Genomic DNA, 26,770 nt, shown 5'->3' on the forward strand with positions numbered 1-26,770 from the left:
GAGTTAACATTCTAAACCTTACCCTTAACCAAGCTCTTGCTCATACATAGCTCTAACACAAGCCTTAAGTACACGGACCCTAATGTAAAAGTATGGCAATCAACTTCTTGTGTTTGAATCTATCAATTTGCACAACTGATACCTTTTGGTGCAACCAACATGACCGATGCAATTAGATACAAATTTGTTGGATATTATATGCTTTTCAACAAAGCAGACTCCATCAACAGGATAATGCAGGTTGCACTAATGACAGGACGATTGACCGGATGAGATATAAATAGTCATAACTTTTTTGTTTTTCGGTAGATTTTTTTAATATTTGTAGACCTTAGAGATATTAAACTATATTTTATGAAAATAAAACAAAATAAGTGAAAAAAAATATTTTTGAGCAAATAAAGTTGACCGGACGGATTTCACACTCGCCGATATACGCTATACATATATTCAATTGGTCGACAACAGGTGTTTATATCTCTTTTGTTTTACAATATTTGTCGATGAAATTAAGGAATCTGTGAGAATAATAAATATATAATACGAAAATATAAACTTTATAGTAAACAAAAATGTGTTTCTGCAAAAAAAGTTGACCGAAAGGTATTGACATTCGCCAATGTACGCGTTGATTATATTGAACTGATCAACAAAACGTGTTTTATATTTTTTTGGTTTTACAATATTTTTACACAAAACTAAGAAATATGTGAGATCAATTTATATATGATATGAAAACAGTCACCTCGTGGATGAAATCATCCATGTGATATGCCAAGAGCAAAAGGATATATATATCGTCTTTGCTCAGTCTTTCTTCCTCATTGACTGTCCTTACAAGGTTCTCAACTTGTTTTACATTTCTAGCATTTAACACTCCTTGGTGTTCACCAGAAACTGAACCATTTGATATGTTTTCCCTGTAAACATCCATGGCAGTTTTGTCACCTGACTTTATGTCATGTTCTATTTTTCTTAATACAGAAGGAGCAGTGCGTGTATACTCAGGAGGATGTGACTTTTTGCTGTTCCCATGGCCAACGGGTACATACACCGTTTCATCTCCCTCATAATGCACAAGTATTAAGCTTTTGTTACTTTTGAAACTATATGCAGTTTTCTAAAACTGTAAAGAACCAACTGGTCTTTTTCTACCGTTTGTATTGTCTGTTGTTCCTGGTAATCGAATTTTGTAAAAATGTTTTTTAAGAACATCATTACCAATGGTGACTGATTTTGTACCATTATTTATCCACAGATATTGGTCACATTTCCAATCATCTGCCCCAGTTTGAAACAAGTAAACTTTGTTTGCCTTTGGCTTATAAGGGGGAACGTTCGATGTACGAGATGTTTCAGGATTTGTTAAAATATCTACTATTTCTGTTTGATGTAATACATCTGTATACATATAGACAATTGACCCACTGTCCATTTTGATATTTTGTCTACTAGTAAGAGGTGCTATAATAGTAGCAATGCATAATATATTGTGCTATAGGGCTCAATGAGACTGATAGTCGAGAATATCTAATTATTTATGTATTCATAAATAGATTTTTGACAACTGTCTTTAAAAAGACATACTTTTGAATAAAGCAATAAATAGTAGCACTATTATCGATCTATTTATTTATGTACCGTAGAAACTCGCCTAATAGTCGATCCTACTATAAGTCGGGGGCCCTTTTCAGCTCCAAATTCTAAGGATTTAGTCTTGACCCTCGTATAAGTCGGACAAAATTTGGGCATTTTTTTTTCATCTGACAGTAACTGAACGCCGGTAAAACCAATGCAAATCCAGGAATAATATTCATTTCTGCATTAATGTTTGTTTGGTTTGAATTTAGTTGATGCTCATCATGATAATTTATATTGCTGTTAATAATAAAGATGTATTCATTTCTCTTGTTTTGTTCACTGTTCAAATGTTAGATTAGCCATGTGTTGTTTACGTACTGCATCAATGATTTTGTAGGGTATGACTAGCAACCTATTGTTTGAGAAAAGCGAATATAAACCAATATGAACCTGAAAAATTTAAAGTCAATCAACACTTGATGAAAATATTTTTCACAGCATACATAACTCGGTGTTAAATGAGCATGTATACTTCATAATTCTTATTATATTGTGATGATTAAAGGATTAAAAAAATTAAGTGAAGCTAATCAATATATTAAGATAACTAACTCCAACTCATTAGTGTCATCTGTTTACCTATCACTGATAGTTTCCACACCTTTAGTAAATACAACTCTTTGTCTCTTAATAGGGGTTATCAATGGATTATATTGGCTTGTCAATCAATTTTGTAATTTTTGTTTACCTGAGACACTTTAATGAATAATATTTTGATTTTGGGAATGAATCTTAAAATTATTTTTTGATTATTATATGATTTATAAGCATTGAATTGATATCATGATATCACAATAATGACACAATAACTCCGCTGAAAACATCCTTTCACATATTTGGTACATTGTTATCTCCTTTTCATTTTTGGTTCTTGGCTCTTCTTTTGGGTTTATAGGAAAACCATGTGACCATGAAAATCAATACACAAACCGGAAACAGTAGAATTTCAACACGAATTTGTAGAAAATGTTTACCAAAGAACAAATAAAACACAAAGACAGTATTGTAGTCATTTATTTTCAACAAAAACTTTTTATTTATTGATTTATGTAGGTTTGGCAATCAAAAACGTAGTTTTGACCAGAAAATTCACTCCTGACCACTTTTCTCAAGCTTGGATTTTTCCTCTGGTCGCTAGATCTCGTCTATTAGTCGGTCCCCCTCTCTGGATTATGAATTTTACTCCCAATTTTCCGACTAATAAGCGAGTAGGAACGGTATTTATAAATATATTTTCGACAACTGTCTTTAAAAAGACATGCTTTTGAATAAAGCAATATATAGTAGCACTATTATAAATCTATATATATATATCAATATATATTTGAAAATTGTCTTTAAAAAGACATGCTTTTGAATAAAGCAATATATAGTAGCACTATTATAAATCTATATATATATATCAATATATATTTGAAAATTGTCTTTAAAAAGACATGCTTTTGAATAAAGCAATATATAGTAGCACTATTATAAATCTATATATATATATCAATATATATTTGAAAATTGTCTTTAAAAAGACATGCTATTAAAGCAATATATAGTAGAACTATAATTCGTGCGATCTGACCTGGTTGAAAGTCAGAGCAGATATGACTGAACAATTGAGGAATTATTACTAGGTGAGTTAAAAGTTAATCTGTAATCTTGAACTTTATCAAATTTCTTCTTTGATTGGATTCTAATTGCCAACTGATTATATAAGGTAATTCAATTAAATGTATTTGATGTCACAGGTGTGAAAACTTTAATGACATGTTATTTGGCTTGATAAGTGATTACGACAAGTGTCAAAATTAGATTAATCTAATTAAATATAATTACTTCTAGTGTGCCGTGGTGAACTCACTCAAATCAACATTTTGGGCTTAAAGTTTTTACTATAAAGTTTTTATTTTTGTATAATATATTTATTAATCTCACAGATTCATTTATTTCATGGACAGATATTATAGAAAAAAGAAGAGATATTAACACTTGTGTCGATCAGTTCAATATATTCAGTGTTCCAGCTTGAATCTCAGGGCAGAAGGGTGCTAGTTGTCTGAAAGGGCACTTGAGCGTTATAACCCAGATTTTAAGGGCAATGTTGGACAGTGTATAAATTACCTTGAATATTGCTAGGCTCAGCTGGAGAACATTAGTTGTATTTAAACCATATTCAGAAATAAATGTGTTCTTGATGTTGGTTCCAGTAAGAATTGTTTTTCATCAAATTATCATACCATGAAGCAAAGCATATCATTTTGATGTTAATCTAAACAAACTTGTACATTTGGTATGGAAAATAATCATCAGAAATTTCAATGTTTTATAACTTATACCAAAATAAACAAGTAGTTTTGAAAGATGGAGTTATACATGCAAAATTGAATGTTGAATGTAATTAAATTATCTACATTTAAATTACTTGTTCAAACATATAGTATATATGTTATTGAGAGTTATTTATTATCATTTGAATTGTTACAAAAAAGTATTTTTAAGTGCACACCAAAGTGCTCCTCAGTAAGGAGTTTTATAAATAACACAGGTGAGACAGGAGATGATCATATTTTATATTGATGCAATAATATATTGCAGAAGGTATAAACAGTTACTTTTTTCTCCATCATTGTTAAAAATAAATTAGTTGAGTGCTCCTATGTCAGGAGGATTATAAAATACAAGAAGTATTAAAAACAGGAAGTGAATCTTGTTATGTTCAAAGTACAAATTTCTTTGATTCCTCTTTAAATTTCATACTCATGGTTATGAAACAAAAATTTTTTTTACCAATTAAGTCAAAACTATGTATGCCTTTAAAATTGTTTAAGATTTTATTTTTTATGTTATGCCTACTGAAATAATTTTTTTCAGGTGTACATGCTGTACATAAACATTACAAATGGATAACATGTGGACATTTCATTCTGTATTAAATATCTAGTATTTGTTCAATTATCTTAAATCCACTAATTAGCAGTAAACAATCATTAACAAAGGTGATAAAACTGCCAAAGCACTAGGTATTTAACTTAATCCCATTGTCAGTTAATTAGTGTTACACAATCAGGTAACAATTTTACCGGAAACGCCGGTAGACATGACATTTGGAAATTTTATTTTTTTGAAAAGGCAGAGGGGTGCATTGTTTTACTTTGGAGGGCAGAAGGGCGGGGGTAAGGGCACCAAGGGCGGGCCGCCCTTCTATTTAGGGCAGGCGGGAACACTGAATATTTAAAGCATATATCGGCGAATATTAATTCCGTCCAATCAACTTTTTTTGCAGAAAACATTTTTTTTTTTAACTATAAAGATTAAAATTTCGTATAATATATTTATTAATTTCACAGATTCATTTATTTCATGGACAGATATTGTAAAAAAAGAAGAGATATTAACACTTGTGTCGATCAGTTCAATATATTCAAAGCATATATCGGCGAATGTTAGTTCCGTCCGGTCAACTTATTTTGAAGAAAAACAATGTTTTTTACTATAAAGTTTATATTTTCATATCATATATTTATTGATCTCGTAGATTTCTTAGTTTCATGTAATAATATTGTAAAACAAAAAAAATATAAACACTTTTTGTCGATCAGTTCAATATAATCAATGCGTACATCGGCGAATGTCAATACCGTCCGGTCAACTTTTTTTGCAGAAACACATTTTTGTTTACTATAAAGTTTATATTTTCGTATTATATATTTATTATTCTCACAGATTCCTTAATTTCATCGACAAATATTGTAAAACAAAAAAGATATTAACACTTGTTTTCGACCAATTGAATATATGTATAGCGTGTATCGGCGAGTGTGAAATCCGTCCGGTCAACTTTAATTGCTCAAAAATATTTTTTTTCACTTATTTTGTTTTATTTTCATAAAATATAGTTTAATATCTCTAAGGTCTACAAATATTAAAAAAATCTACCGAATAACAAAAACGTTATGACTATTTATATCTCATCCGGTCAATCGTCCTGTCACTATCCGGGCAATCGTCCTGTCATTAGTGCTTCCCGGATAATGCACCAGTTCAAAGTTGTCAAAAACCTGATTTTTAAATTTACTATATTTTATATTTTCTTACTGTTATGAAAACTTCTTTCTTTATAAAGAAGTTTAGCATTATACTAGAACAGATGTAGGGGAAAATTTATTATAATGGTGTTTTGAACTCTTGGAATTTGCTTCCTGGCTCTACTGTATCCACACCTAAACTAGAATTGTTTACAATGAGACTTGAGTTCTTATGTGATCATGGTGATTGTTAAAAGGGCTGATGAACAAAGTACATGTAAAATTCTGTTTAATCTTTAAAGCCTTGCTGGGTCTATTTAGAGGATTGTGGTTCTCAAGGGTCCTGATACTGTCATATTTGTCTGACATGACCTGAACAGCAACCTGATTGACGAATGGCTGATTGTGATTTAGGTCATGAAATTTTTTGTACATAAATAATAATCATTTAATTGAGATCAGGTTTTTTTTTATCACCATTTTGCACTTATTTTTGATTTGAATTGTTTTTTCCCGTAATAGAACTGTGGCTTAGCTATAGTTTGATAATTAGGAGGGCCCTCCTCATAACTCTATTAATGCACCCAGGAGATATTGGCTTATGATAGCTGATCACTTTTTACCTGTGTTCTCATACCTTACTGACAGTAATAATAAAGTTCCAAACTAATAATATAAGGAAATTCTATTCCATGACAAGTTACTTCATTGTTTATAAACATTTCACCAAAGATAATCGCTAATTCATATTTATAAATTAAAACTATCAAATTACATAGAAAAAAGTAATTGTTCACAAATCAAACATGTACTTTATTTACTATTTATAATATGCATGCTGCAAGTGCCCCAGATTAGACACTCACTTGTTTGATGAAAAATAAGTTCATGTCAAATTAAACAAGTGAAGGTACATGTATTATTAGTAATATATGCAAACACTCTTTCAGGCAAGGATTATGAATGATTTCCTGCCATTTGGTAAAATAGAACAAACACTGTAGATGAATCCAGTACTAGTATCACTCGTAATTTCTGATTAACTTAAAACTTCTGGTTTTTATTTTGTTTCTCAAAAGCAAATGAAGGATGGTCTATTCCTGAAACACTTATAGTTTAAAGTCATTTAACTCTTTCTGCACTATGGCAATGGAGAAATATAGTAGGGGACAGTGATGATGAAGATGACTTACGAGGGGTTTGAAGCCGCGGACATGTTGACAAAAATTTTGACACATGGAAAAAGACAGAAACTCAAAGAAACATTCTTGAATTTAGGGAACGTGTGGGCCCAGTTAGAAATTTTAACACTTCAGCATCTGCCCTGAACTATTTTCAATGTTTTTATACTAAAGAAGTCTTCACTTCTATCGTCAATTTAAATAATTTGAAGGGAATCTGAAAATCGTACATGAAAGTTGACACATTTACCTGTGCTAACGAAGTACAAATACTTTGTCAATTGAGACAATATAACATTTATTTTTTTAATAATCATAAACTATTAAATCAATATAAACTCAACAAAAAATAAAAGTGATTTCATAGTTAAAACACCAGTTTATCAAAATTACCTGATTTACCTGTATTTTTACCTGTATCTCACCTGTGTGTCACCATAAGTCACAATAAGACAAACAGGTACAGCAAGTACAAAGTATGCTGATTATTTTGATACCTTATATGATGGAATTGGACGACTGAGTACAAATATACATCAGTTTAAAAGTACCTACCCAAAATAAATGAAAATTCTCAAAGTTACTTAGGCCAAAAAAAAATATATGTCTGTTTAAGGTTACATACTTTAAAAAAATAGGGTAGGTAGGTCGGTATTTTCATTTTATTTTTTGTGACATGATTTTGAGTCATGCCGTTTCGACTTGTCGTGATCCGAGTTGATCATGGGCCAAGTTTACCCGTATTTTTGATGATTGGATTATTTCCCTTGGAAAAAAATGGCGGCAAAGTGTTTATTTCATCAGACGAGTTGCGAATTTCCTTAAAACAGCTGTCATATTCATGATTGTGAACATTGGGATGTATCAGGCAATTGATTTATATCATTTGCAACACTAACTTCGTTATTGACACGATTTCAGTTTGTTTTTCACTTTACGACAGAAATAAAATGACTTAGGGTCAGCGCTCAAAAGTAGGGTAGGTCGGGTAACCGTAAACAGACATATATTTTTTTTTGGCCTTAGTGTTGAAGGTGTAATACCACCAAATCATAGTATGTCATCCGGTTGCATACGAAAATAGGTCGAAAAAAAATATTCCCTTGAATTTGACAGTTGTAGGTAATTGATCCTACATTTCATTGCAGTAAAACATTTCTGAGTCATAAACATATATCTTGGGTATTTCAAAGCACCATTATTTCTTTATTTGGGGTTTCTATAGAATATTTTGGAAACTTGAGGTTACATGGTTACTAAAGCTTGTACACAGGTTAAAAAAGGGGGAAAATTTGATTGGTTAACTTCCAGTGATGGTTATTTTCTTATATGCAATGAAATGTTATGTGAAATTTTTTCTATAGTACTGGACAGGATAAAACTTTACTCATGCCAAGTATTTCTTTATTTGAAACAAAGATAAATTCTGCACAATTTTTTGAAAAGTGCAAATTTAACAAAGACTAATAGGGGAAAATCAATGGTGGTATTACACCTAATATGGGAAGCTGTACATGCACCTTTGACCTTGTGAGTACTCTCATGTGTTAAAATTTCTTGCTATTTAAGTGAAATATTACAAATAATGAAATATTCTGAGTGGATTGAGTCTCCAAAATACATTTTATGAGAAAATTTCCTTGAAATAGGACTTTACCATGAATATTAGTTGACAGAACAAGCCATACTTAGAGTCTTGGGGAGCTTTTTCTCCTTATTTCTTATATTCTGCTATACTAGAAAATTTTTCCTAAGAAATACTTTAATAAATATATAGTTTTAAGTAAATGAAATTACTTTTAAAGCAGTAACAACAAATTATTCACCAAAAGAGAAGTTTTTTATGTCCCTCTCTGGAACGCGGCGTAAATTTAAGTTTTACGCAAGGACTTATTGAAACCTCCTTGGAGACAGTAAACTTTTATACGGATAGTTCAAGCAGCTTGAATACTTCAATTAATCATTTATAATAACATTTCTATCATAAATGAGTGAAAGTTACCCCAAAATTTTTATTTATTGGCCTAAAAAGTAGAAATTTTGAGGAAATGAGAGGTATAAATGGACCAAAAGAGACTTTATAAGGAAGAATAAGAGGTCCATTAGTAGTATTTATCATCCTAAAGTCATCTTTTGTATCATATTCAACTGTTTGTAGGCAGATGAGATAAATATTTGATCATTTATTAGTCCACACTATATTCTATCATGATGCGGCTTGGTTTGAATTTTTCGAAGAAATTTTGCTCGAATCGCTGTAGATGTCGTCTTACATTATACTAGATTTTTCTCAAACTATTGAACTGATTATGACAAAACTTGACAGGAATGCTTGAAATAACCAGTATTACAAAGGAAAAAAGTCACATTCAGTTTATTCAACAAAAAAGTCTTCTTTAGGTGTAATACCACCAAATCATAGTATGTCACATCTGGTTGCATACGAAAATAGGTCGAAAAAAAATATTCCCTTGAATTTGACAGTTGTAGGTAATTGATCCTACATTTCATTGCAGTAAAACATTTCTGAGTCATAAACATATATCTTGGGTATTTCAAAGCACCATTATTTCTTTATTTGAGGTTTCTATAGAATATTTTGGAAACTTGAGGTTACATGGTTACTAAAGCTTGTACACAGGTTAAAAAAGGGGGAAAATTTGATTGGTTAACTTCCAGTGATGGTTATTTTCTTATATGCAATGAAATGTTATGTGAAATTTTTTCTATAGTACTGGACAGGATAAAACTTTACTCATGCCAAGTATTTCTTTATTTGAAACAAAGATAAATTCTGCACAATTTTTTGAAAAGTGCAAATTTAACAAAGACTAATAGGGGAAAATCAATGGTGGTATTACACCTGAAGGGTATAATACAGTGAAAGTTATGCAGTGTTGAAAGAGTTAAATCATTTCAATTTTACACCTTTACATTTCATAAAATGTTCTTGAATGTTATAAATGTCATGAAATGATTGTGGTGAAACAAGAAACTGTCAATATAACTTGGTTGATAACATGAATCTAGTATGAATTCCACAGTTGTGAAAAAAGGACCCTAATTTTCAAGGAACAAGTCATCTCAAAATTACAGTGGAACCTCGGTAAGTCAAGGGACGGGACCAAAGTATTCGACTTATCCAAGGGTCGACTCATCAGAGGTCCAGTGTGTGGTCATAAATTTGAAATGAATGAAAGACTGTATGAGATTTGTGTAAACTAGATACTTTAAACAGTGTGCCCTTTTTATACGACCGCAAAAAAATTTTGCGGTCGTATATTGGTATCACTTCAGCGTTGTCCGAAGAAGGTTGGTTTAATTTCCGGACAATAACTTTAGTATAATTAAATAGAAATCTATGAAATTTAAACACAAGGTTTACAACCACAAAAGGAAGGTTGGGTAAATTTTTTTTTTGTAGGGGGAGGGGGGATCAATTCGCAACAGCAAAGTGTATTGCACAAAAGCAAAAAATTTAATATAAATTCAGATCATATAACCAATTCTAAGTTCTTTGACTACATTTATTCTGTGTCAGAAACCTATTATGTGTCAAATATATTAAATTACAATCCAAATTCAGACCTGTATCAAGCGCGAATATTGTGTCCATTTTTGCCCCAACTGTTCAGGGTTGGACCTCTGCGCTCGGCCAAGCAATTTATTTGATATGACACTATATGATTGTGTATTAGTCATATTGATCCAGCAACTCTTAGACATACATTAAGACACATAGACAAATGTGAAAAGCTTTCTCAATTAGATTTGTAGATAATCCTTCTAAAACCAAGTAAATTGCCATTCTATCTAAATTTGCCAAACTGTTAACATGAAGCAAAAATATTCAATTTTTTTTTTGTAAAAATATATAATTAATATTAAGAATAAATAATTATATGTATACAGTCGAACCTCTTTAAGTCAAAGTAGAAGGGACCAAAAGAAAGTATTTGGCTCATCAGAGGTCGAGTATGTCCGACATAAATTTAGAATGCACGAAAAATGGTATGAGATTTGTGCAAACTAGATTTTGAACAGTGTGCCTATTTTCGATATGACTATTCATGATTGTGTATACTATTGTCTCTATATTTTTGGTCCATCATAATAATTAAACACACAAGTACAAATACAAAACATCCACAAATGAAATCAATACACTAATATTTAAAAGGGTCAGTCACTAAATTATGGAATCACTCGCAGAACAAAACAAGTTCTGAAAGATCTGTGTTGAGGGTCGTCTGTTTTGCATTCAAATACAGGAAGCTCGAGGACCTGTTTTATGATGGCGCACCACCATCGTTTAAATATCTTCGGCCATCGTCAAATGATCCCCCTCATCATTTTTGTTAGCAATTATAATCAATTGCATGTAATTGCATAACCCTTATTGTATTATAAGCCAAAGGGTCCTCCTGATTACAGTTTTAAAGCCCTGATGGATATTCGGCTAAAGATCGCTAATCATGATCGACACCTGACAGGAGAACACTTGATCAAGATAGACGATTGATTGCATTATTTAATTACATTAAAACGTTTTAGTCTGTTCACCATTCCTTACATAGAAATAGAGGAATGAAATACTTTCGATCAAGTCATGCCATAGACACAGGGTTTTGTCATGGTGAAAGTTCCTCCATCGTTAAATTTTCATCCATGGAGATCCCTGCAAATATTGTAAATTAATAATAATTGCCGTAATCCTTTTATTTATTGTAATTAATGAATTTCAATTCTAAGGATTCATTTAATCTCAACTTGGGTCATTTAGATTAGTTTTATTTTCATAACAGATGAAATATGTCAACAAACTAAAGTTCCGCTTTGACGATCAACTAAGGTGTTAATAACTGGTCACTATAAACATGTCATTTTAACTGTTATACAACAAGTAGTTTACACAGCTTTAATCTCCTATGAAAATGATAAGGTTAATACGAAAAACAATGGATTTGAATTTTTATCTTTAGAGCCTGCATCTTTCAAAATTTTTTACTTTGAACTTTGAGGCATCAGGGTCATTTTACATTAATTTTACCTCGACAGGACTATAAAATTTACTCGACTTAACCTAGAATTCAAATCAACCGAGTTTGACTCTTAGAGGTAAATATTCATTGAACAATGGGAATTTTGCCTAGTCCAAGAAATTACTTTGACTCATACAAGTTTTCGACAAAAGGGCGTTCAACACAACTAGGTTTGACTGTTTATATACATTTGTACATGATGTAAGGAAAATAAATTTTCAACAATTTTTGTTCATAGCTAAAACATTTACAAAGATTTATCATACATGTCGTTTTTATATGAACATCACTAATTAATAAGTAATTATTCAGATTATAACACAGATTTGTTTATATTACTATAATCAGCCTTTTCATTTCTATGAGTATCCATGAAATATCCCCCAAGGGTGTTTATTTAGCAATATGATATTGTACATTGTATTTCAATTAAATTTAACAATTCACTTCAATAGCTGCACTAAATCAAAGTACATGTACTGAAGTACTGAACATCGGATGACCGCAAGTTCTGGTGGATGGTCACAATCACATCTCTATACCTGAAAGTTAGGTTAAGGTACATAGATATATTTTTTCTGAGACAAGTTCCTGTGTGGATGACAGGGAAATCAACCTCACCATAATAAATATTATATTGTAGTGATGTAATCATTTGTTATCAGTATACTCAGGTTTATTGTTATATATTATATTAATATTTGTATAACAGTTATATATATAGCAGATCATCTTAATAACTCTACAGGCAAATTTTCATCCATTTATATATCGTTCTATTCTACTATTCTAATAATAGTGCAGTGCAAGTGCATGGTGGACACTCTTCTGTAATAATTTGTTTTTCTAATAGAATGGATTTGAGTAGGCATTCTAATTTTCCGCTTTTGTTGCTAAACGTTCCCAAGATATTCTTCTGCAGGCGTTTAAACAAATTTTCGGTATTCATGATTTGTTAATAATATATATATTTCTCACGACAAAACACCGCAAAAAAATTTTTGGGATCGTATAATGGTATGATGTCGTCTGCGTCGTCGTCCGAAGACACATTGGTTTCCGGACAATAACTTAAGTTTAAGTTAATGGATCTCTATGAATTTTTTTAAGAAGGTTCAATACCACAAAAGGAAAGTTGGGATTGATTTTGGGGATGATGGTCCCAACCGTTTAGGAAAAAGGGGCCCAAAACAAACATTTTTCTAGTTTCAGGATAATAAATTGTGTATAACTATTTAGATTGCTCTGAAATTGTATAAAAATGTTTAATACCACAGGTAGAAGGTTGGGATTCATATTAGGGGTTATGGGGCAAACAGTTTAGGGAATTTTAAAAGGGCCTAAAAGGGGCCAAAAACAACAATTTTTGTAGTTTCCGGACAATAACTTGTGTGTAAGTGTATGGATCTCTGATATTGTACCATAAGGTTCCATATCACAAAGGGAAGGCTGGGATTGAGTTTGGGGGTAATTGCCTCAAACATGTAGGAATTAGGGGCCAAAAAAGGCCAAAAACATGCATTATTCTAGTTTCCAAACAATAACTTGTGTTAAATGTGTATGGATCTCTCTGAAATTGTACTACAAGGTTCCATACTACAAAGGAAAGAATTGGATCAAGTCTTGGGGTAATTGCTTCAAGAGGGGACTCCAAAAGTCGTTGGGGGGAGGGGGTTCCTATTTTTTTAAGGAATTCATATTTTTTTTTTAAATTTTCAAATTTCAAATGCTAAAGTAATCTTCAATTGCACAGTATTGCGCAATAGATTTGTAAGATCTTTTACCACATTTATTTTGTGTCAGAAACCTATATTATGTCAAAAATTTGATCACAATCAAAATTCAGACAGTATCAAGCTTGAATATTATATCCAAATTTGCCCCAACTGTTCAGGGTCTGACCTCTGCGGTCGTATCAGGCTGCGCTCAGCGAAGCATTTTATTATCTACTGGAAAAGTGTTTGTCCATCTAAAGACATGCAGTAAATGCAATTGTCAGCAGTAGTGCTATATTAATGTTCTTTTTTGGACACACCATACCTAAATATGATTTGAAATAATTCAAACTACTCTTCCAATCTTGCCATGAGTGATTTCCATCACTTTGAGATTTGATTTGTCATTCCAGAGTTATGGAATTTTGACCCTTAGATTTATGGCAATTCACAAATCATGCATGAACTCCAGTATTCCTGAATTGGTTTCTTCCAACTTTTACAATATTGTGGGGATTGAAGAAAGGAAGCTCCCTCATGATTTTTTCAATTATCGGGTTTGTTGCTCTAGAGTTACGAAACTTTAACTGTTACATTTAAGGCAATTTTCAAAAAAATGTCCCCCACGTACATGTTAATGTCCTTGACAGAAATTTTTTTTCTGAATGTTATATACCTTTTTTTTTATATAAAATTTTAAGTATTTTTTTCGATCAAGTTAAGTCAGATGAACATTTTCAGATGTTGTTAAATTAATGCACAGCTTGATAACATCAATAAGTATAATTGGGCACCATTGGTGTGAAAAAGGGGTTTATTTGTTCTGATTTTTTATAGCTGTTTAGTGCAACTCAACTTTATCTACATCAAGTCTACAGTTTTAAGTGAAAAGACATGCATGTTTGTCATGTGATTAACATGACAATTAGACTTTAATCAGTGAATGTCAATAACCTCTTATCTCTTTCAAGTGGTCACTTGTCTGGTTGTTAACAGGTCAGTATTTATAGAAGAAAAACATTGAACTGGAAGGCATTATTTTTTCTTCCATGTGACAAAAAAATCAAGATTCAAGAATAAATTCTTCTGTTATCAGTGGATGAATTTGTGGTTACTGATTTAAAAAAATGTATTTGCATTTTTGATAGATCATTGATTATTACACTTTCGTAACAATGCATTTGCCTCTTTTTACAAGTATAGGAGGCCTCCATCAAACCACAGTTATGTGCAAGTGACTTTAGAATATATATACCATACCAGGCTAAATGTTTTTAAAATGTCAAAATGGCACAGGTACTTATAATATGGTAATTCAAAGTATGATGGAAGGAAAAAGAGTAAAAGTTTTTATCGTTCAGGAACAAAATTTTGAAGAAAAGTTCTAGTTTTGTATATTTTGCAAGTAGGAGACTATGCAAAAAATTAGGTAAAAAGTTTGAAAAGGGGACAGTTCTTATGATTTTTCTTCAATTTTGGTTTAGAAATTATTTTGAATACTTTGATAAAAGTGTCACATTTTTTGTTTCCCCAAAGCATTCTTTACACCAAATTTTTAAACTTCTTCATGCATAAATGTTTTATTTTTAGATTTAATTATAAAGTCAGTTTTAATCGAGAGGCTTGCTTGTCCAGAAAAATGGTCAATTTCAAATGAAGGTCTGAGGACACAGTTATTCGTTGTTTACAAATATAGTCCATAGTGTGGACAGTGTATAACTTGCAAATTTTTTTCATACTCTTTTCAAATTATTTCTTTGTATTTCATACATGAAATATGAAGTAGGGGGATGTAACTACATTTAAAAAAAAATTTGGTGCTGAATTTTATTTAAAGTAGTGATTTGGTCCAGTTAAAAAGGTCAAATAATAGTATGTCTGAAGCTGTCAAACTGAATTATAGACCCCCTCAACATAGAATTGTCCATATTTTGAGTTAGAGCTGGAAGACTTTTCTATAATTTTGAATATATTTGTCCCAAAAGTAGTACACTACACTGTAAAAATCTTTTTGAGATAGAGCAGGTGAGATTTTTTAAATTTGAATTAATTGTCTAAAAGAAATGCATTACGAAATAACTGTGATCTCGGGCTTGAAAATGTTATTCAAAATTATTCTATCAGAAAACATTTCAATATTATCCCTCAATTAAAAAGAGTAATGCCCAATTACTGTCCCCATTACTGATAAAATGTATACATAGTTGTAGACCATTTAAACACATGTCTGCTGGCCTATAATAACAAAATACAGAGTCAGCAAGATATGTGATAGTATTCATTTTCTCTTAAAACCAAACCTAGACAGGTGTGAAAAAGTGTTAATAGTAAATGGTTTTGTATATCGCAATATATATATATTAAACCAGGAACAGTTGATACTGGTCAGAGAACACATTGTCACAAACTCAGATCAATTCAAGTAATGTTATTTATAGTACATTGTTTACCTTGGACTAGCATACTCTGTAATAAGTACCTGTTCAAAAATGAAGGTCTTTACTTTTATTTGTTTATCTATCAAACCTATCATTTTTCACCCAATCCTTTCAACCTATATTTAACATAATTTCACAAATTCTTTATTCATTTGATATGTAAATAGTAATTGTGGTGTGTTTTAAAATGTGTCTCCAAAATGACAAAATGAATATAATTAGGAATCTTAGAGTTTTAAAAGTTTATTTGTCTTTTACTCTTCCTGTCATGAAATAGAAGTTCCTTCATAATATAAGTTCCAAGTAGAAGACATATTCTGTAATTCATGTATTATTTCTCCTTTGGAACAAATATTACAGTATTTATTTGGAACTTTAAAGGGTATAGATAATTTCAGTTCCAACAGAAACAAATGTGATGGCATTGTTTATAACAAAGTAAAAAAAAATCCATTTAATTGTTTTAAAGTTATGTATTTAGTTTATGACTCAACCCAGGTGTCCAGTACTAGTTTAAACATGTAATTCTTGTCAAAATTAGTAAACAAGTTACACATTCATTTATAATTAAACATTTTTTAGCCAATAGAATATTAAATTGATTTTGAAATGTTCAAACACTACCTGGGGTATTATTTTTCATTTTAAATGTCCAAATAAAAACATTTTTCTTAGTTGAATAGTTGTTTTCCTTTTTGATTTTAAAAGGGTTGGTTCAATGATTTTATGGTCTGATTCATGATCAGACTAGTTCAAAGGTCAAATTAATCCTTATTGATAAACAGGCCATTATTGATTAAATTAACAGGGTATATTCTGTACAATTAGTAACAAGTGATTGTGATCATTTTATTGAAAACAATGGATTTTCATTCTTTGTATTTAAACTTTTGAAAGGAAGGATACAAAATAGTCTGTTGTAGAATATTTTGAAATAGCCAGTGATTGAAATATATTGGCAAGTATTAAGTTTATTTGTATTAATGGTAAACATATTGTATATAGATTTGTTAAATAAGAAAATTGTCAACAAAGGTGTTCAAAGTTTTATTTGAATGATTTATAAAGTTGAATTCATTTATGTTCTTGTTTGATTGGTTTGTAAAAAGATATAAATTACTATTCAACATCACTAAAACCATACATCTATACTTAAACTAATATGTGAAGTTTTTATATATTTATTGTTTATAACATGTGCGAGGGGAATTATTTATAACATTTTTCAGTTGTAAGATACTGAAATTTAAAGTTTAGGAAGTTAAAAGTATAAGGTAAAAAGTATAAATTTTTCAACATTCACATTTTAATGTTAACACAATTATCTAAAAGACAACCTTGAAATGTTATAATTTATCTTATTGAGGACAGATTTGAAATAGATAACACTTAGTTTCTTTCCCTGTTAGTAGACATTGACATGACCTACTGACAAAATTACTCAAGGGAAGTTAAAGAGATATTTCTGCAGACCTTATAGATAATGGTTGACATTTCATGCATGTTAAAGTACAAATTGATTGAAAATAGATATTGAATGAGCTTAGTTAGCTATATTTAAAAGTGTCAGGTTTTAACTGAAAGAGTGAGTTATACTAATTATGGCTGCACTTTAGACGCTTGTAAAAACATGTTCTCCCAGGGTCCTTGAGGGACTTGGTGGCCTAGTGGTCATAGTAGTTTATCTGCAGTATCACTAGCCTGTCAACAATGAGGTTGTGAGTGGTAGGTGTGTTTTAAACCGTATGTTAATTGACTTGGATTGTCAGTTTCCTGCCAAAGGTGGTGGTTCTCTCCTGGCACTCAAGCTTCCTCCATCAATAGAAACTGATTGCCACGCCACGTTAAAGCCAGTAGTCATGAAAGTAATGTTAAACACCAATAAATAATCAATTGTATTCTCCTAAAACGTATTCATTGGTAGTCAATTTGTGCTAAAACCATGAGTAAGACCAAAGAATTCTCCAGTTCACCTCGACCACTTGTATTTTGTTGTTCTCATACTGTAATTATATTGGCTGTTTCCATTCACTGAAAAAGAACCAAGATGTAGATCCATATTTTATCTACATGTACAATTCTTTTTTGGCTACCTCCTTATTTTGATATTAAACATAGATTGCAAACCATATTGTTTTGTCACAAATTTCAAATCATATAGAATCTAATAACTGTTATCATTGCAAACAGTTATAAGTTTATATATCTAGTAATCAATCATATTGAAATAAGTTTGTAACTATTTTAACTAATACAAATATGTTATTTGAAATGGTTTAAGAAAAAGGAGGTACATGTTTTATTGGAACCTGATAAGAACGAGTTGTCACCTGGAGTTCACAATACATAATTTACATAGTTAATGGACTTCCTGAATACTAAGTGAAAACAATATATTATAAAATTTGCATTTGATAATTTTTATGCCCCCGCCACTAGGCAAAGGGGACATTATACATTTATTTCCCGTGCCGGAGGGAGATATGAAGATTTGTTCACCCAAGAATATTCATATTTCACGAGGGCTCTGTCCGAGGGAAATATGATTTTTCGAGGGTGAACAAATCTTCATATCTCCCGAGGCAAAGGGAAATGAATGTTTTATTCCACTGCTTATCTTTGTTTACTATCAATACATTAAATATTATTTTGCATACATTTTTTTTCTTATCCGCTTGTTTTTGTAAGTCAAACTAAACACGACATACCCATTGATAAACAGTAAGGATCAAAATTTAATTATAAGTTTTTTTGTTTTATCGTCTGAAATAAATTTGAACATGTTCATGAGTTTAGCTATCGCTATTTTAAGAAGAATAAGAAGTTCAAAACGTTATGTACATTAACCGCGCGTAACGTCGCACGAAGTAATCCCGACATTTCAGAGGGGAATATGATCCTCAGAATGGAATATGAAGATTTGTACAATGACAGGTGGGATAGTCTCAACCAATCAAATATTGATTAAACTATCAACATGTTTAAACAGTGGAATAATATGTGTTATCCTTGTCTGTCTGTACGTTTGTCCCAAAATTGGTTTCTGTTCTTTAACTTTAGTTTGCCTCAACCAAATGTTATGAAACTTATACACAATGCTTATTACCATAAAACACAGATCAAGTTCGAATTTGGGTGGCCTCACTTTTACAGTTCTCTAGCTACGTTCCTTTATAACGTTATATGCAAGCAGGGGCATTATCTGTGTCCCATGAACACGTTCTCCATTTATTTTAAACTATTGTTAAAAGAAATTATTCCATAATGAAATAACCTCAGCAATAAAGTATGACAGTTTTTTTTATTCTCCACACACTTCCTTTATGTTCATTTATACTTCTCTTTATAGTAATCTTGTTTTCGTTAAGTGTGGAATAAAATTTTGGTAACAGTAGCTTACTGATGTTCAAATTTCATCAATCAATAAAAACTAATGGATTGAGAAATCAGTAATTCATTGCCACTCCATGTATACAGTGTGCTACAACAGACAATATAGAAGCATTTTAGTGGTCAATTATGAAAAATCTGTATGGGAGTCATAAGTGCTTAGGGTACATGTGTCAGCCTTTTTTTGGGACATAGTTGGGGACAATGATTGTTTGTCTAGAACACATAAACATGATAAATGGTGAATTATTTATTATAGGAATTTAAAAAGTTCTAAAGTTAAATGTATGAATTATATTAAATAAGTCATCTGAGACTTCAATGAATATTGACATTTAATTATCAGTATATCATTTCCAATTTGCCACATACACTACAGCTGTCTAATGGATACACTACATATATATACAGCTGTCTAGAGTTATGGATATTCCTAAAAAACGATATGATATTCTGATAATAAAAACCAGATACATGTTTGTGTTTTAAAAGAAAATTTGAGATAAAAAAGTCTGTTGAAATAAATGAAGAAAATAAAAAAAATGTATTGATTGGGAATAAAAGATGATCAAAGAATTGGTGTGTTAAACTAGGAGATATGATAACATTACTATAAACATGATGAATAGAATCTTGTAATCTTTAAAGAAGGTTCAACCCAGATGTTTGAAAATCAATTTTAATGGAGGTTTATTACATAGTTTCAGAGTTGAACACTTTTTTACCTATTTCTACAAAAGAATGTTTGGGAATGATACCTCTAAGTAGATTATTGACTGATCAATGGTCCATATGGACTACATACATTCTGTATAACATTTATAATTAGATGTACATATATTTAGACAGATACAGAGTACCCATACTAATAAATGAATAATTTATGAAATATATAATTGTGATGTCACAATAGTGTTAATTATCAATAATGTTCTTATCAGTGACTTTATGATATATTAATACATTTATAGATATAGGTATTATGATGTAACTGTTTATTAGCAAATAAGACTATGAAAAATACCTGTGTCAAGGGTTTCACTAGCAACAACAATACTTTATTTTAAGAGGGTTACACAGTTAGTTATACAAATGTTTAACTAATCTTCCCCGAGGCCCTCATCATAGAAAAACAAAAAAAAGTTGAAAAACACACATGCAAGCATATATACAAATGTACATGTCATACATTAGTATAACAGTCAAGTATTAAGATAATGTTAAATACAGCTGCATAGTGCATAAAATGTTTTGAAAAAATAAACGTGATGAAATATTTAATATTTTTTCAATTGCTTGATATCAATAAATGATCTGTTATTTTGTATTTGAAAGAATAAACAGTTGTAATATTTCGTATGAAATAGGCAAATCATTCCACTAGGTTGAAGGTCGGTCCAGTGTACATGTACAATTGAATTGTTTCATATTTTCATGTCTGGGTTTTTATACGTCCGTTTACGGGACTTATTATGGTATACCGTTGACCGTCTGTCCGTCCGTTTGTCTGTCCGTCCGTCGTCAACATGTCGGACATTAACTCAAAAAAGCTTTAACCAATATGCATGAAACTTTGGTGAATTATTTATATCTATTGACGTGAGCTCCCTTTCATTTTTTATAAATTTCAGATTTACCGTTTCTGAGTTTTGGGGTTTTATTCATTAAAAAAGGGGGGATTTTCCAGTTTTCCGACAATAACTCAAGATTGCTTTCACCAACTTGTAAGAAATTTTGATGAATTGTTTATATCTATTGACATGAGCTCCCTTTCGATTTTTATAAATTTTAGATTTTACTTTTCCGAGTTACAGGGTTTTATTCATAAAAAAAGGGTGATTTTCCAGTTTTCGGACAAGAACTAAAAAATGCTTTCAGCAGTTCTCATGAAACTTTGGTGAATTGTTTAAAATATCTGTTGATGTAAGCTCCCTTTAGAATTTTATAAATTTTAGATTTTACATTTCTGAGTTATGGGGTTTTATTCTTTAAAAAAGGGGGGATTTTCCAGTTTTTGGACAATAACTCAAAAATGCTTTCAGCAGTTCTCATGAAACTTTGGTGAATTATTTATAGCTATTGATGTAATCTCCCTATTGATTTTCATAAATTTCAAATATGACATTGAGAAGAAATTGAACTTTATTTATTTATAGTCTGACAACAGATTTACTAAGTATTGCGCAACAGCACAGTGTATTGCACAACAGCAAGAAATCTTTAATTGAATATAAATTCAATTCATATAACCAATTTCAAGTTCTTTGTCTACATTTATTCAGAAACCTATAATATGTCAAATATTTAATTACAATCCAAATTCAGACCTGTATCAAGCTTGAATATTGTGTCCATTTTTGCCCCAACTGTTCAGGTTGGACCTCTGCGGGCATATCCAGCTGCGCTCAGCGAAGCAGTTTATTCTTATTGTTGAAGGCCGTACGGTTGCCTACATCCACTTCATTTGAATTTTGGTGGATAGTTGTCTCATTGGTAATCATACCACATCTCCTTATTCTTACATAGAAGATTTCTTGAATTATTTGATATTTGGTTAAGGAAGTATCGGGTTTCCTTGAACAGTCTGAAACATAATAAAACTTGCTAGTAAGATGTAATGGGGCAACATGTACTGACCCTATTTTTTCCCTGCATAGAAATCACTTTCATTAAGTTTTCATTTGCTTTTTTTCTAGTTAATTGCAACCAAATTGCAGGTTTACTAATATACAGGTAACAGGCACTCTAGGGACAAAAATTACAAAAGTAAAAAGAATACTTACTGTCATGTACCTACCCTATTTCTCTTAAGGAGGAAATTGTAAATACACCATCACTCATTTATTGGGGCTTAGCAGTTAATACTAAAGCTAGAAACAAATTGGGAATTCTATATGTAAATTTATTTCTAATTTGAATTTATTTACAAAATATTAATAATATATATGATTTTTTTCAGGTAGATTTGTAACAGAGAGTCCAAGATGATGACCTTGATACCTCAGGTTCTACGGAATGAACGTAACCTTTGTTGTTTGTTTTTCTTATTATTGTTTAGTTATTACATTACAATGGACGTCATATTGTATGTGACTATACAGGATACGACATTCACCGATCAGACACGTGGAGATTCATACTCAATGTTTCATCCGCTCAGTGCAAAACTTGTCATGAGTGACCACACAAATCATTATTTCATGGTTCCAACTACAGAAATTTTTGATGAATTGACAAGATTTAGCAAAGTTTTCTTTTTTGTGACTCCTAATATGGTGACTATCACTCATTTTATCCTAGCATTAGTGGCAGCAAAATTCGTCAGCTCAGAAAATTTGAAACACAGAAGAATTGCAGTTGTTATTTATGAATTTCGAATCTGGCTGGATAGTTTGGATGGTGTAATTTACAGGAGTCATGCCCATGAAACTGTTTATAAATCTAACAAATCAACATTGGGATATTATATGGACACAACACTAGATGTGTTAGGGGGAGTTGCATTCAATCTCGGAGTTGTATTCTTTCTGTTTAAAGGTGCACCTTTGATAAGTAAAACTCAGGAATACATTTTACCATTTTGTAAACCAGCTGTTCCAACTGAAAATGGTGTGACAAATGGAAATGGAGAAAAATATACAAAACCAAGCAAAAAATTTATCTTCTGGAAGTGTTGGTGTTTTGGATTTCAGATTTTTATGGCTTCAGGTTCGTGGGATAAAAGAACTGAGCAGATGGGAGAAGTATTGGAAACCAACCTTAAAAATGATGCACAAACAGTAAGTATATTAACAATGGGTCTCATATGATTCAAAGAAGTAAAAAATCTTCTTTTTCTCATTGGAAAATCAGTGCTGATCAACTATTTTTATACGCCCGTTTACGGGACATATTATGGTATACCGTTATCCGTCTGTCCGTCCGTCTGTCCATCGTCAACATGTCGGACATTAACTCAAAAATGCTTTAACCAATTTGCATAAAACTTTGGTAAATTGTTTATATCTATTGACGTGAGCTCCCTTTCGTTTTTTATAAATTTTAGATTTTACGTTTCTGAGTTATGGGGTTTTATTCATTAAAAAAAGGGGGATTTTCCAGTTTTCGGACAATAAGTCAAGAATGATTTCACCAACTTGCAAGAAATTGTGGTGAATTGTTTATATCTATTGACATGAGCTCCCTTTCGATTTTTATAAATTTGGGATTTTACGTTTCGGAGTTACAGGGTTTTATTCATAAAAAAGGGGGGATTTTCCAGTTTTCGGACAAAAACTCAAAAATGCTTTCAGCAATTCTGATGAAACTGTGGTGAATTGTTTGTATGTATTGATGTAAGCTCCCTTTAGAATTTTATAAATTTTACATTTTACATTTCTGAGTTATGGGGGTTTTATTCATTAAAAAAGGGGGTGATTTTCCAGTTTTCGGACAATAACTCAAAAATTCTGTCACCAATTGTCATGAAACTTTGGTGAACTGTTTATATCTATTGATGTAAGCTCCTTTTTTATTTTCATAAATTTCTAATATGACATTGAGAATTAATTGAACTTTATTTTTTTATAGTCTGACAACAGATTTACTAAGTATTGCACAACAGCAAGAAATCTTTAATTGAATATAAATTCAATTCATATAACCAATTTCAAGTTCTTTGACTACATTTATTCAGAAACCTATAATATGTCAAATATTTAATTACAATCCAAATTCAGACCTGTATCAAGCTTGAATATTGTGTCCATTTTTGCCCCAACTGTTCAGGGTTGGACCTCTGCGGGCGTATCTAGCTGCGCTTAGCGAAGCAGTTTATTAAGTAATGCCCCTTTGAAATATAAATTATATGGAAAATTCAATTGTAAGTGCTTTCAAGTCTACATTTCATAAAATTCTAAATTAAAAGGTTTATATTGGCAATGTCTTTGACGATTTTTAAAATCAGCGCTGATCAGTAATTTTTACAGGAGTTTTGTCCCTTAAAATGTAAATTCTGTATGAAATAACATTGTAATTAAGCACTCTCAAACCTACATTTTGTGTAAAATTTTGATGAAATTCATATCAAAGGTTTATAATAGTAATGTCTTTTCAGTTCAAAAATGAATTCTTAAGAAATTATTTCATTTTGAAATGTAATTTAAATTGAAAATTGCATTGTTCACTATAATGCACTCTCACACCTCCATTGTCAGATTTTAGTGAAATTTGTCAAAGGTTTATATGAGCAGGTTCTTCCAGGAGTGGGACAATCAGCGCCTAAAAACCATTTTTGGGATTAATGCTTCTTGGAAATAGAAATTATATTGAAAATAACATTGTAAGCAATATCCTGCCTACATGTCTGTAAGGATATCTATGAAAAAGTTCATATGAACAAATAAAAAGTTTTTTGAGTTACTGCCCTTGGACAGTTTAATTACATGTACATGCATTAGTGGGGGACATTTGAATGCTATTCTCTTACTATTTTACCTCAGTACATGGTTGGTTATGTATATATTTTTTGTTATTTTACAGACTTTACAGACATCTATGTTACACTCCTTCAGTACATGGTTGGTTATGTATATGTGGAGACTGTGTGATGGACAGTCCCTCTTCCAAGTATTCCTGGTTGTTATTTTTATGGATAAAGTTTGGGTAAGTTCTAGTACATAAGTTTTATGGATAAAGTTTGGGTAAGTTCTAGTACACATATATCATGGATAAAGTTTGGGTAAGTTCTAGTACACATATTTTATGGATAAAGTTTGGGTAAGTTCTAGTACACATATTTTATGGATAAAGTTTGGGTAAGTTCTAGTACACATACATTATGGATAAAGTTTAGGTAAGTTCTAGTACACATATTTTATGGATAAAGTTTGGGTAAGTTCTAGCACATATATTTTAAGTTTATGTAAGTTCTAATACACATATTTTAAGATCATAGTTGAAGAGAGAGATGATAATAGTGGGAAATTGACCATAGAACTCATTTCATAAATGGGAAAGCCATTGCAATAGTTTCATATAAAAGGACATGTCTGTATAATATGGTATTGATATTTAGTTTGTTATCCACCTCAATTCTTGTTTTTACAGAAAATAACATGATTGTAGACTGACATTTATGTAAAAAAGTTGTGTCAGGATTCTATATCAAATACTGTATATGGGATTACAAACATGCTTATATATATATATCCTTATGTACATGTATGTATAAAGAGAGGTATATCCCTATTGATTTTTAGGTCATTATATCTGTGGCCAAAATCATACATTGTAGTTATTTAAAGAAAAACACATTTTCTGCAGATTTGGTCTCCACATGCTAAATCAAATACAGTATATGGGATTGCAAACCAACTTGAATATATACATGATATATAAAAATCAGAAGATGTGGTATGATTGCCAATGATGACATATAATGGGCCATATATATGGTCAAATACATGTATAATGAGTCACTTACGGTCACATATATGGTCACCTATAATGAGAAGTAGATCCTTATCATTTTTTTTCTACAATTTATTTGTACAATATTATTGTATTGTTTTATTTTGTAGGAGTTCCTGAACTTTGTACAATATATTGGATATGTTATCCTGATATCAGTTAATGTCATTACAGTTGTGCATGTAAACCATGTAAGTAGACAGGTGGTGACCTGTGGATTCAATACTTTTCATGGGGTACTAATTGTTATGACCCTGCCGTAGCGGAGGGGGCATTAAGTTTTACCCTTGTCTGTATGTACGTCCGTACATCCCAAAATTGGTTTCCGTTCTCTAACTTTAGTTTGCCTCAACCAAATGTTATGAAACTTATACACAATGCTAATTACGACAAAACGCATATCAATTTTTATACGACCGCAAAAAAATTTTGTGGTTGTATATTGGTATGACGTTGGCGCCGTCGTCGTCGTTGTCGTCGTCGTCCGGCGTCGTCGTCCGAATACATATTGGTTTTCGCACTCTAACTTTAGTTTAAGTGAATGGATCTTTTTGAAATTTGACCATAAGGTTAAATACCACAAAAGGAAGGTTGGGATTGATTTTGGGGGTTATGGTACCAACAGTTAAGGAATTAGGGGCCAAAAATGAGCATTTTCTAGTTTCCAGACAATAACTGTGGAACAGTGTATGGATCTCTCTGAAATTATACTACAAGTTTCCATACCACAAAGGGATGGTTAGGATTTGCTTTGGGGGGGTTATGGCTCAAACCGTTTAGGAATTAGGGGCAAAAAAGGGGGAAAAACAAGGTTGTCCTGGTTAATGGACAAATACTTTAGTACAAAACATAATTTAAAGCAGTGTAAGGGAGATAAATCAAATACATCATTGAAAT

General features: G+C 31.1%; 2 protein-coding genes across 3 annotated transcripts in view; both read left to right on the forward strand.

The window, feature by feature from the left end:
• LOC127716393 (ceramide phosphoethanolamine synthase-like) overlaps window positions 1-26,770 on the forward strand; it is a 36,014-nt gene that overhangs the window by 554 nt on the left and 8,690 nt on the right. Inside the window, exons 1-4 of one of the 2 annotated variants that reach the window (XM_052222582.1) lie at window positions 16,790-16,995; window positions 22,387-23,202; window positions 24,944-25,066; window positions 25,984-26,064. In XM_052222582.1, coding sequence (XP_052078542.1) covers window positions 22,408-23,202; window positions 24,944-25,066; window positions 25,984-26,064 — 999 coding nt within the window. In that variant the 5' untranslated portion in view covers window positions 16,790-16,995; window positions 22,387-22,407. Of the gene's footprint in view, window positions 1-16,789; window positions 16,996-22,382; window positions 23,203-24,943; window positions 25,067-25,983; window positions 26,065-26,770 lie in introns of those variants that run through there. The other variant, XM_052222583.1, reaches the window with a different exon arrangement.
• LOC127716392 (arfaptin-2-like) overlaps window positions 6,844-26,770 on the forward strand; it is a 260,881-nt gene continuing 240,954 nt past the window's right edge. Inside the window, exons 1-2 of the mRNA XM_052222578.1 lie at window positions 6,844-7,872; window positions 9,708-10,238. The gene's annotated coding sequence lies outside the window, so the exon portion shown is untranslated. The remainder of the gene's footprint in view (window positions 7,873-9,707; window positions 10,239-26,770) is intronic.

The sequence above is a fragment of the Mytilus californianus genome, unplaced genomic scaffold (genome assembly GCF_021869535.1).
Source record: "Mytilus californianus isolate M0D057914Y unplaced genomic scaffold, xbMytCali1.0.p SCAF_9, whole genome shotgun sequence".
Classification (NCBI taxonomy): domain Eukaryota; kingdom Metazoa; phylum Mollusca; class Bivalvia; order Mytilida; family Mytilidae; genus Mytilus; species Mytilus californianus.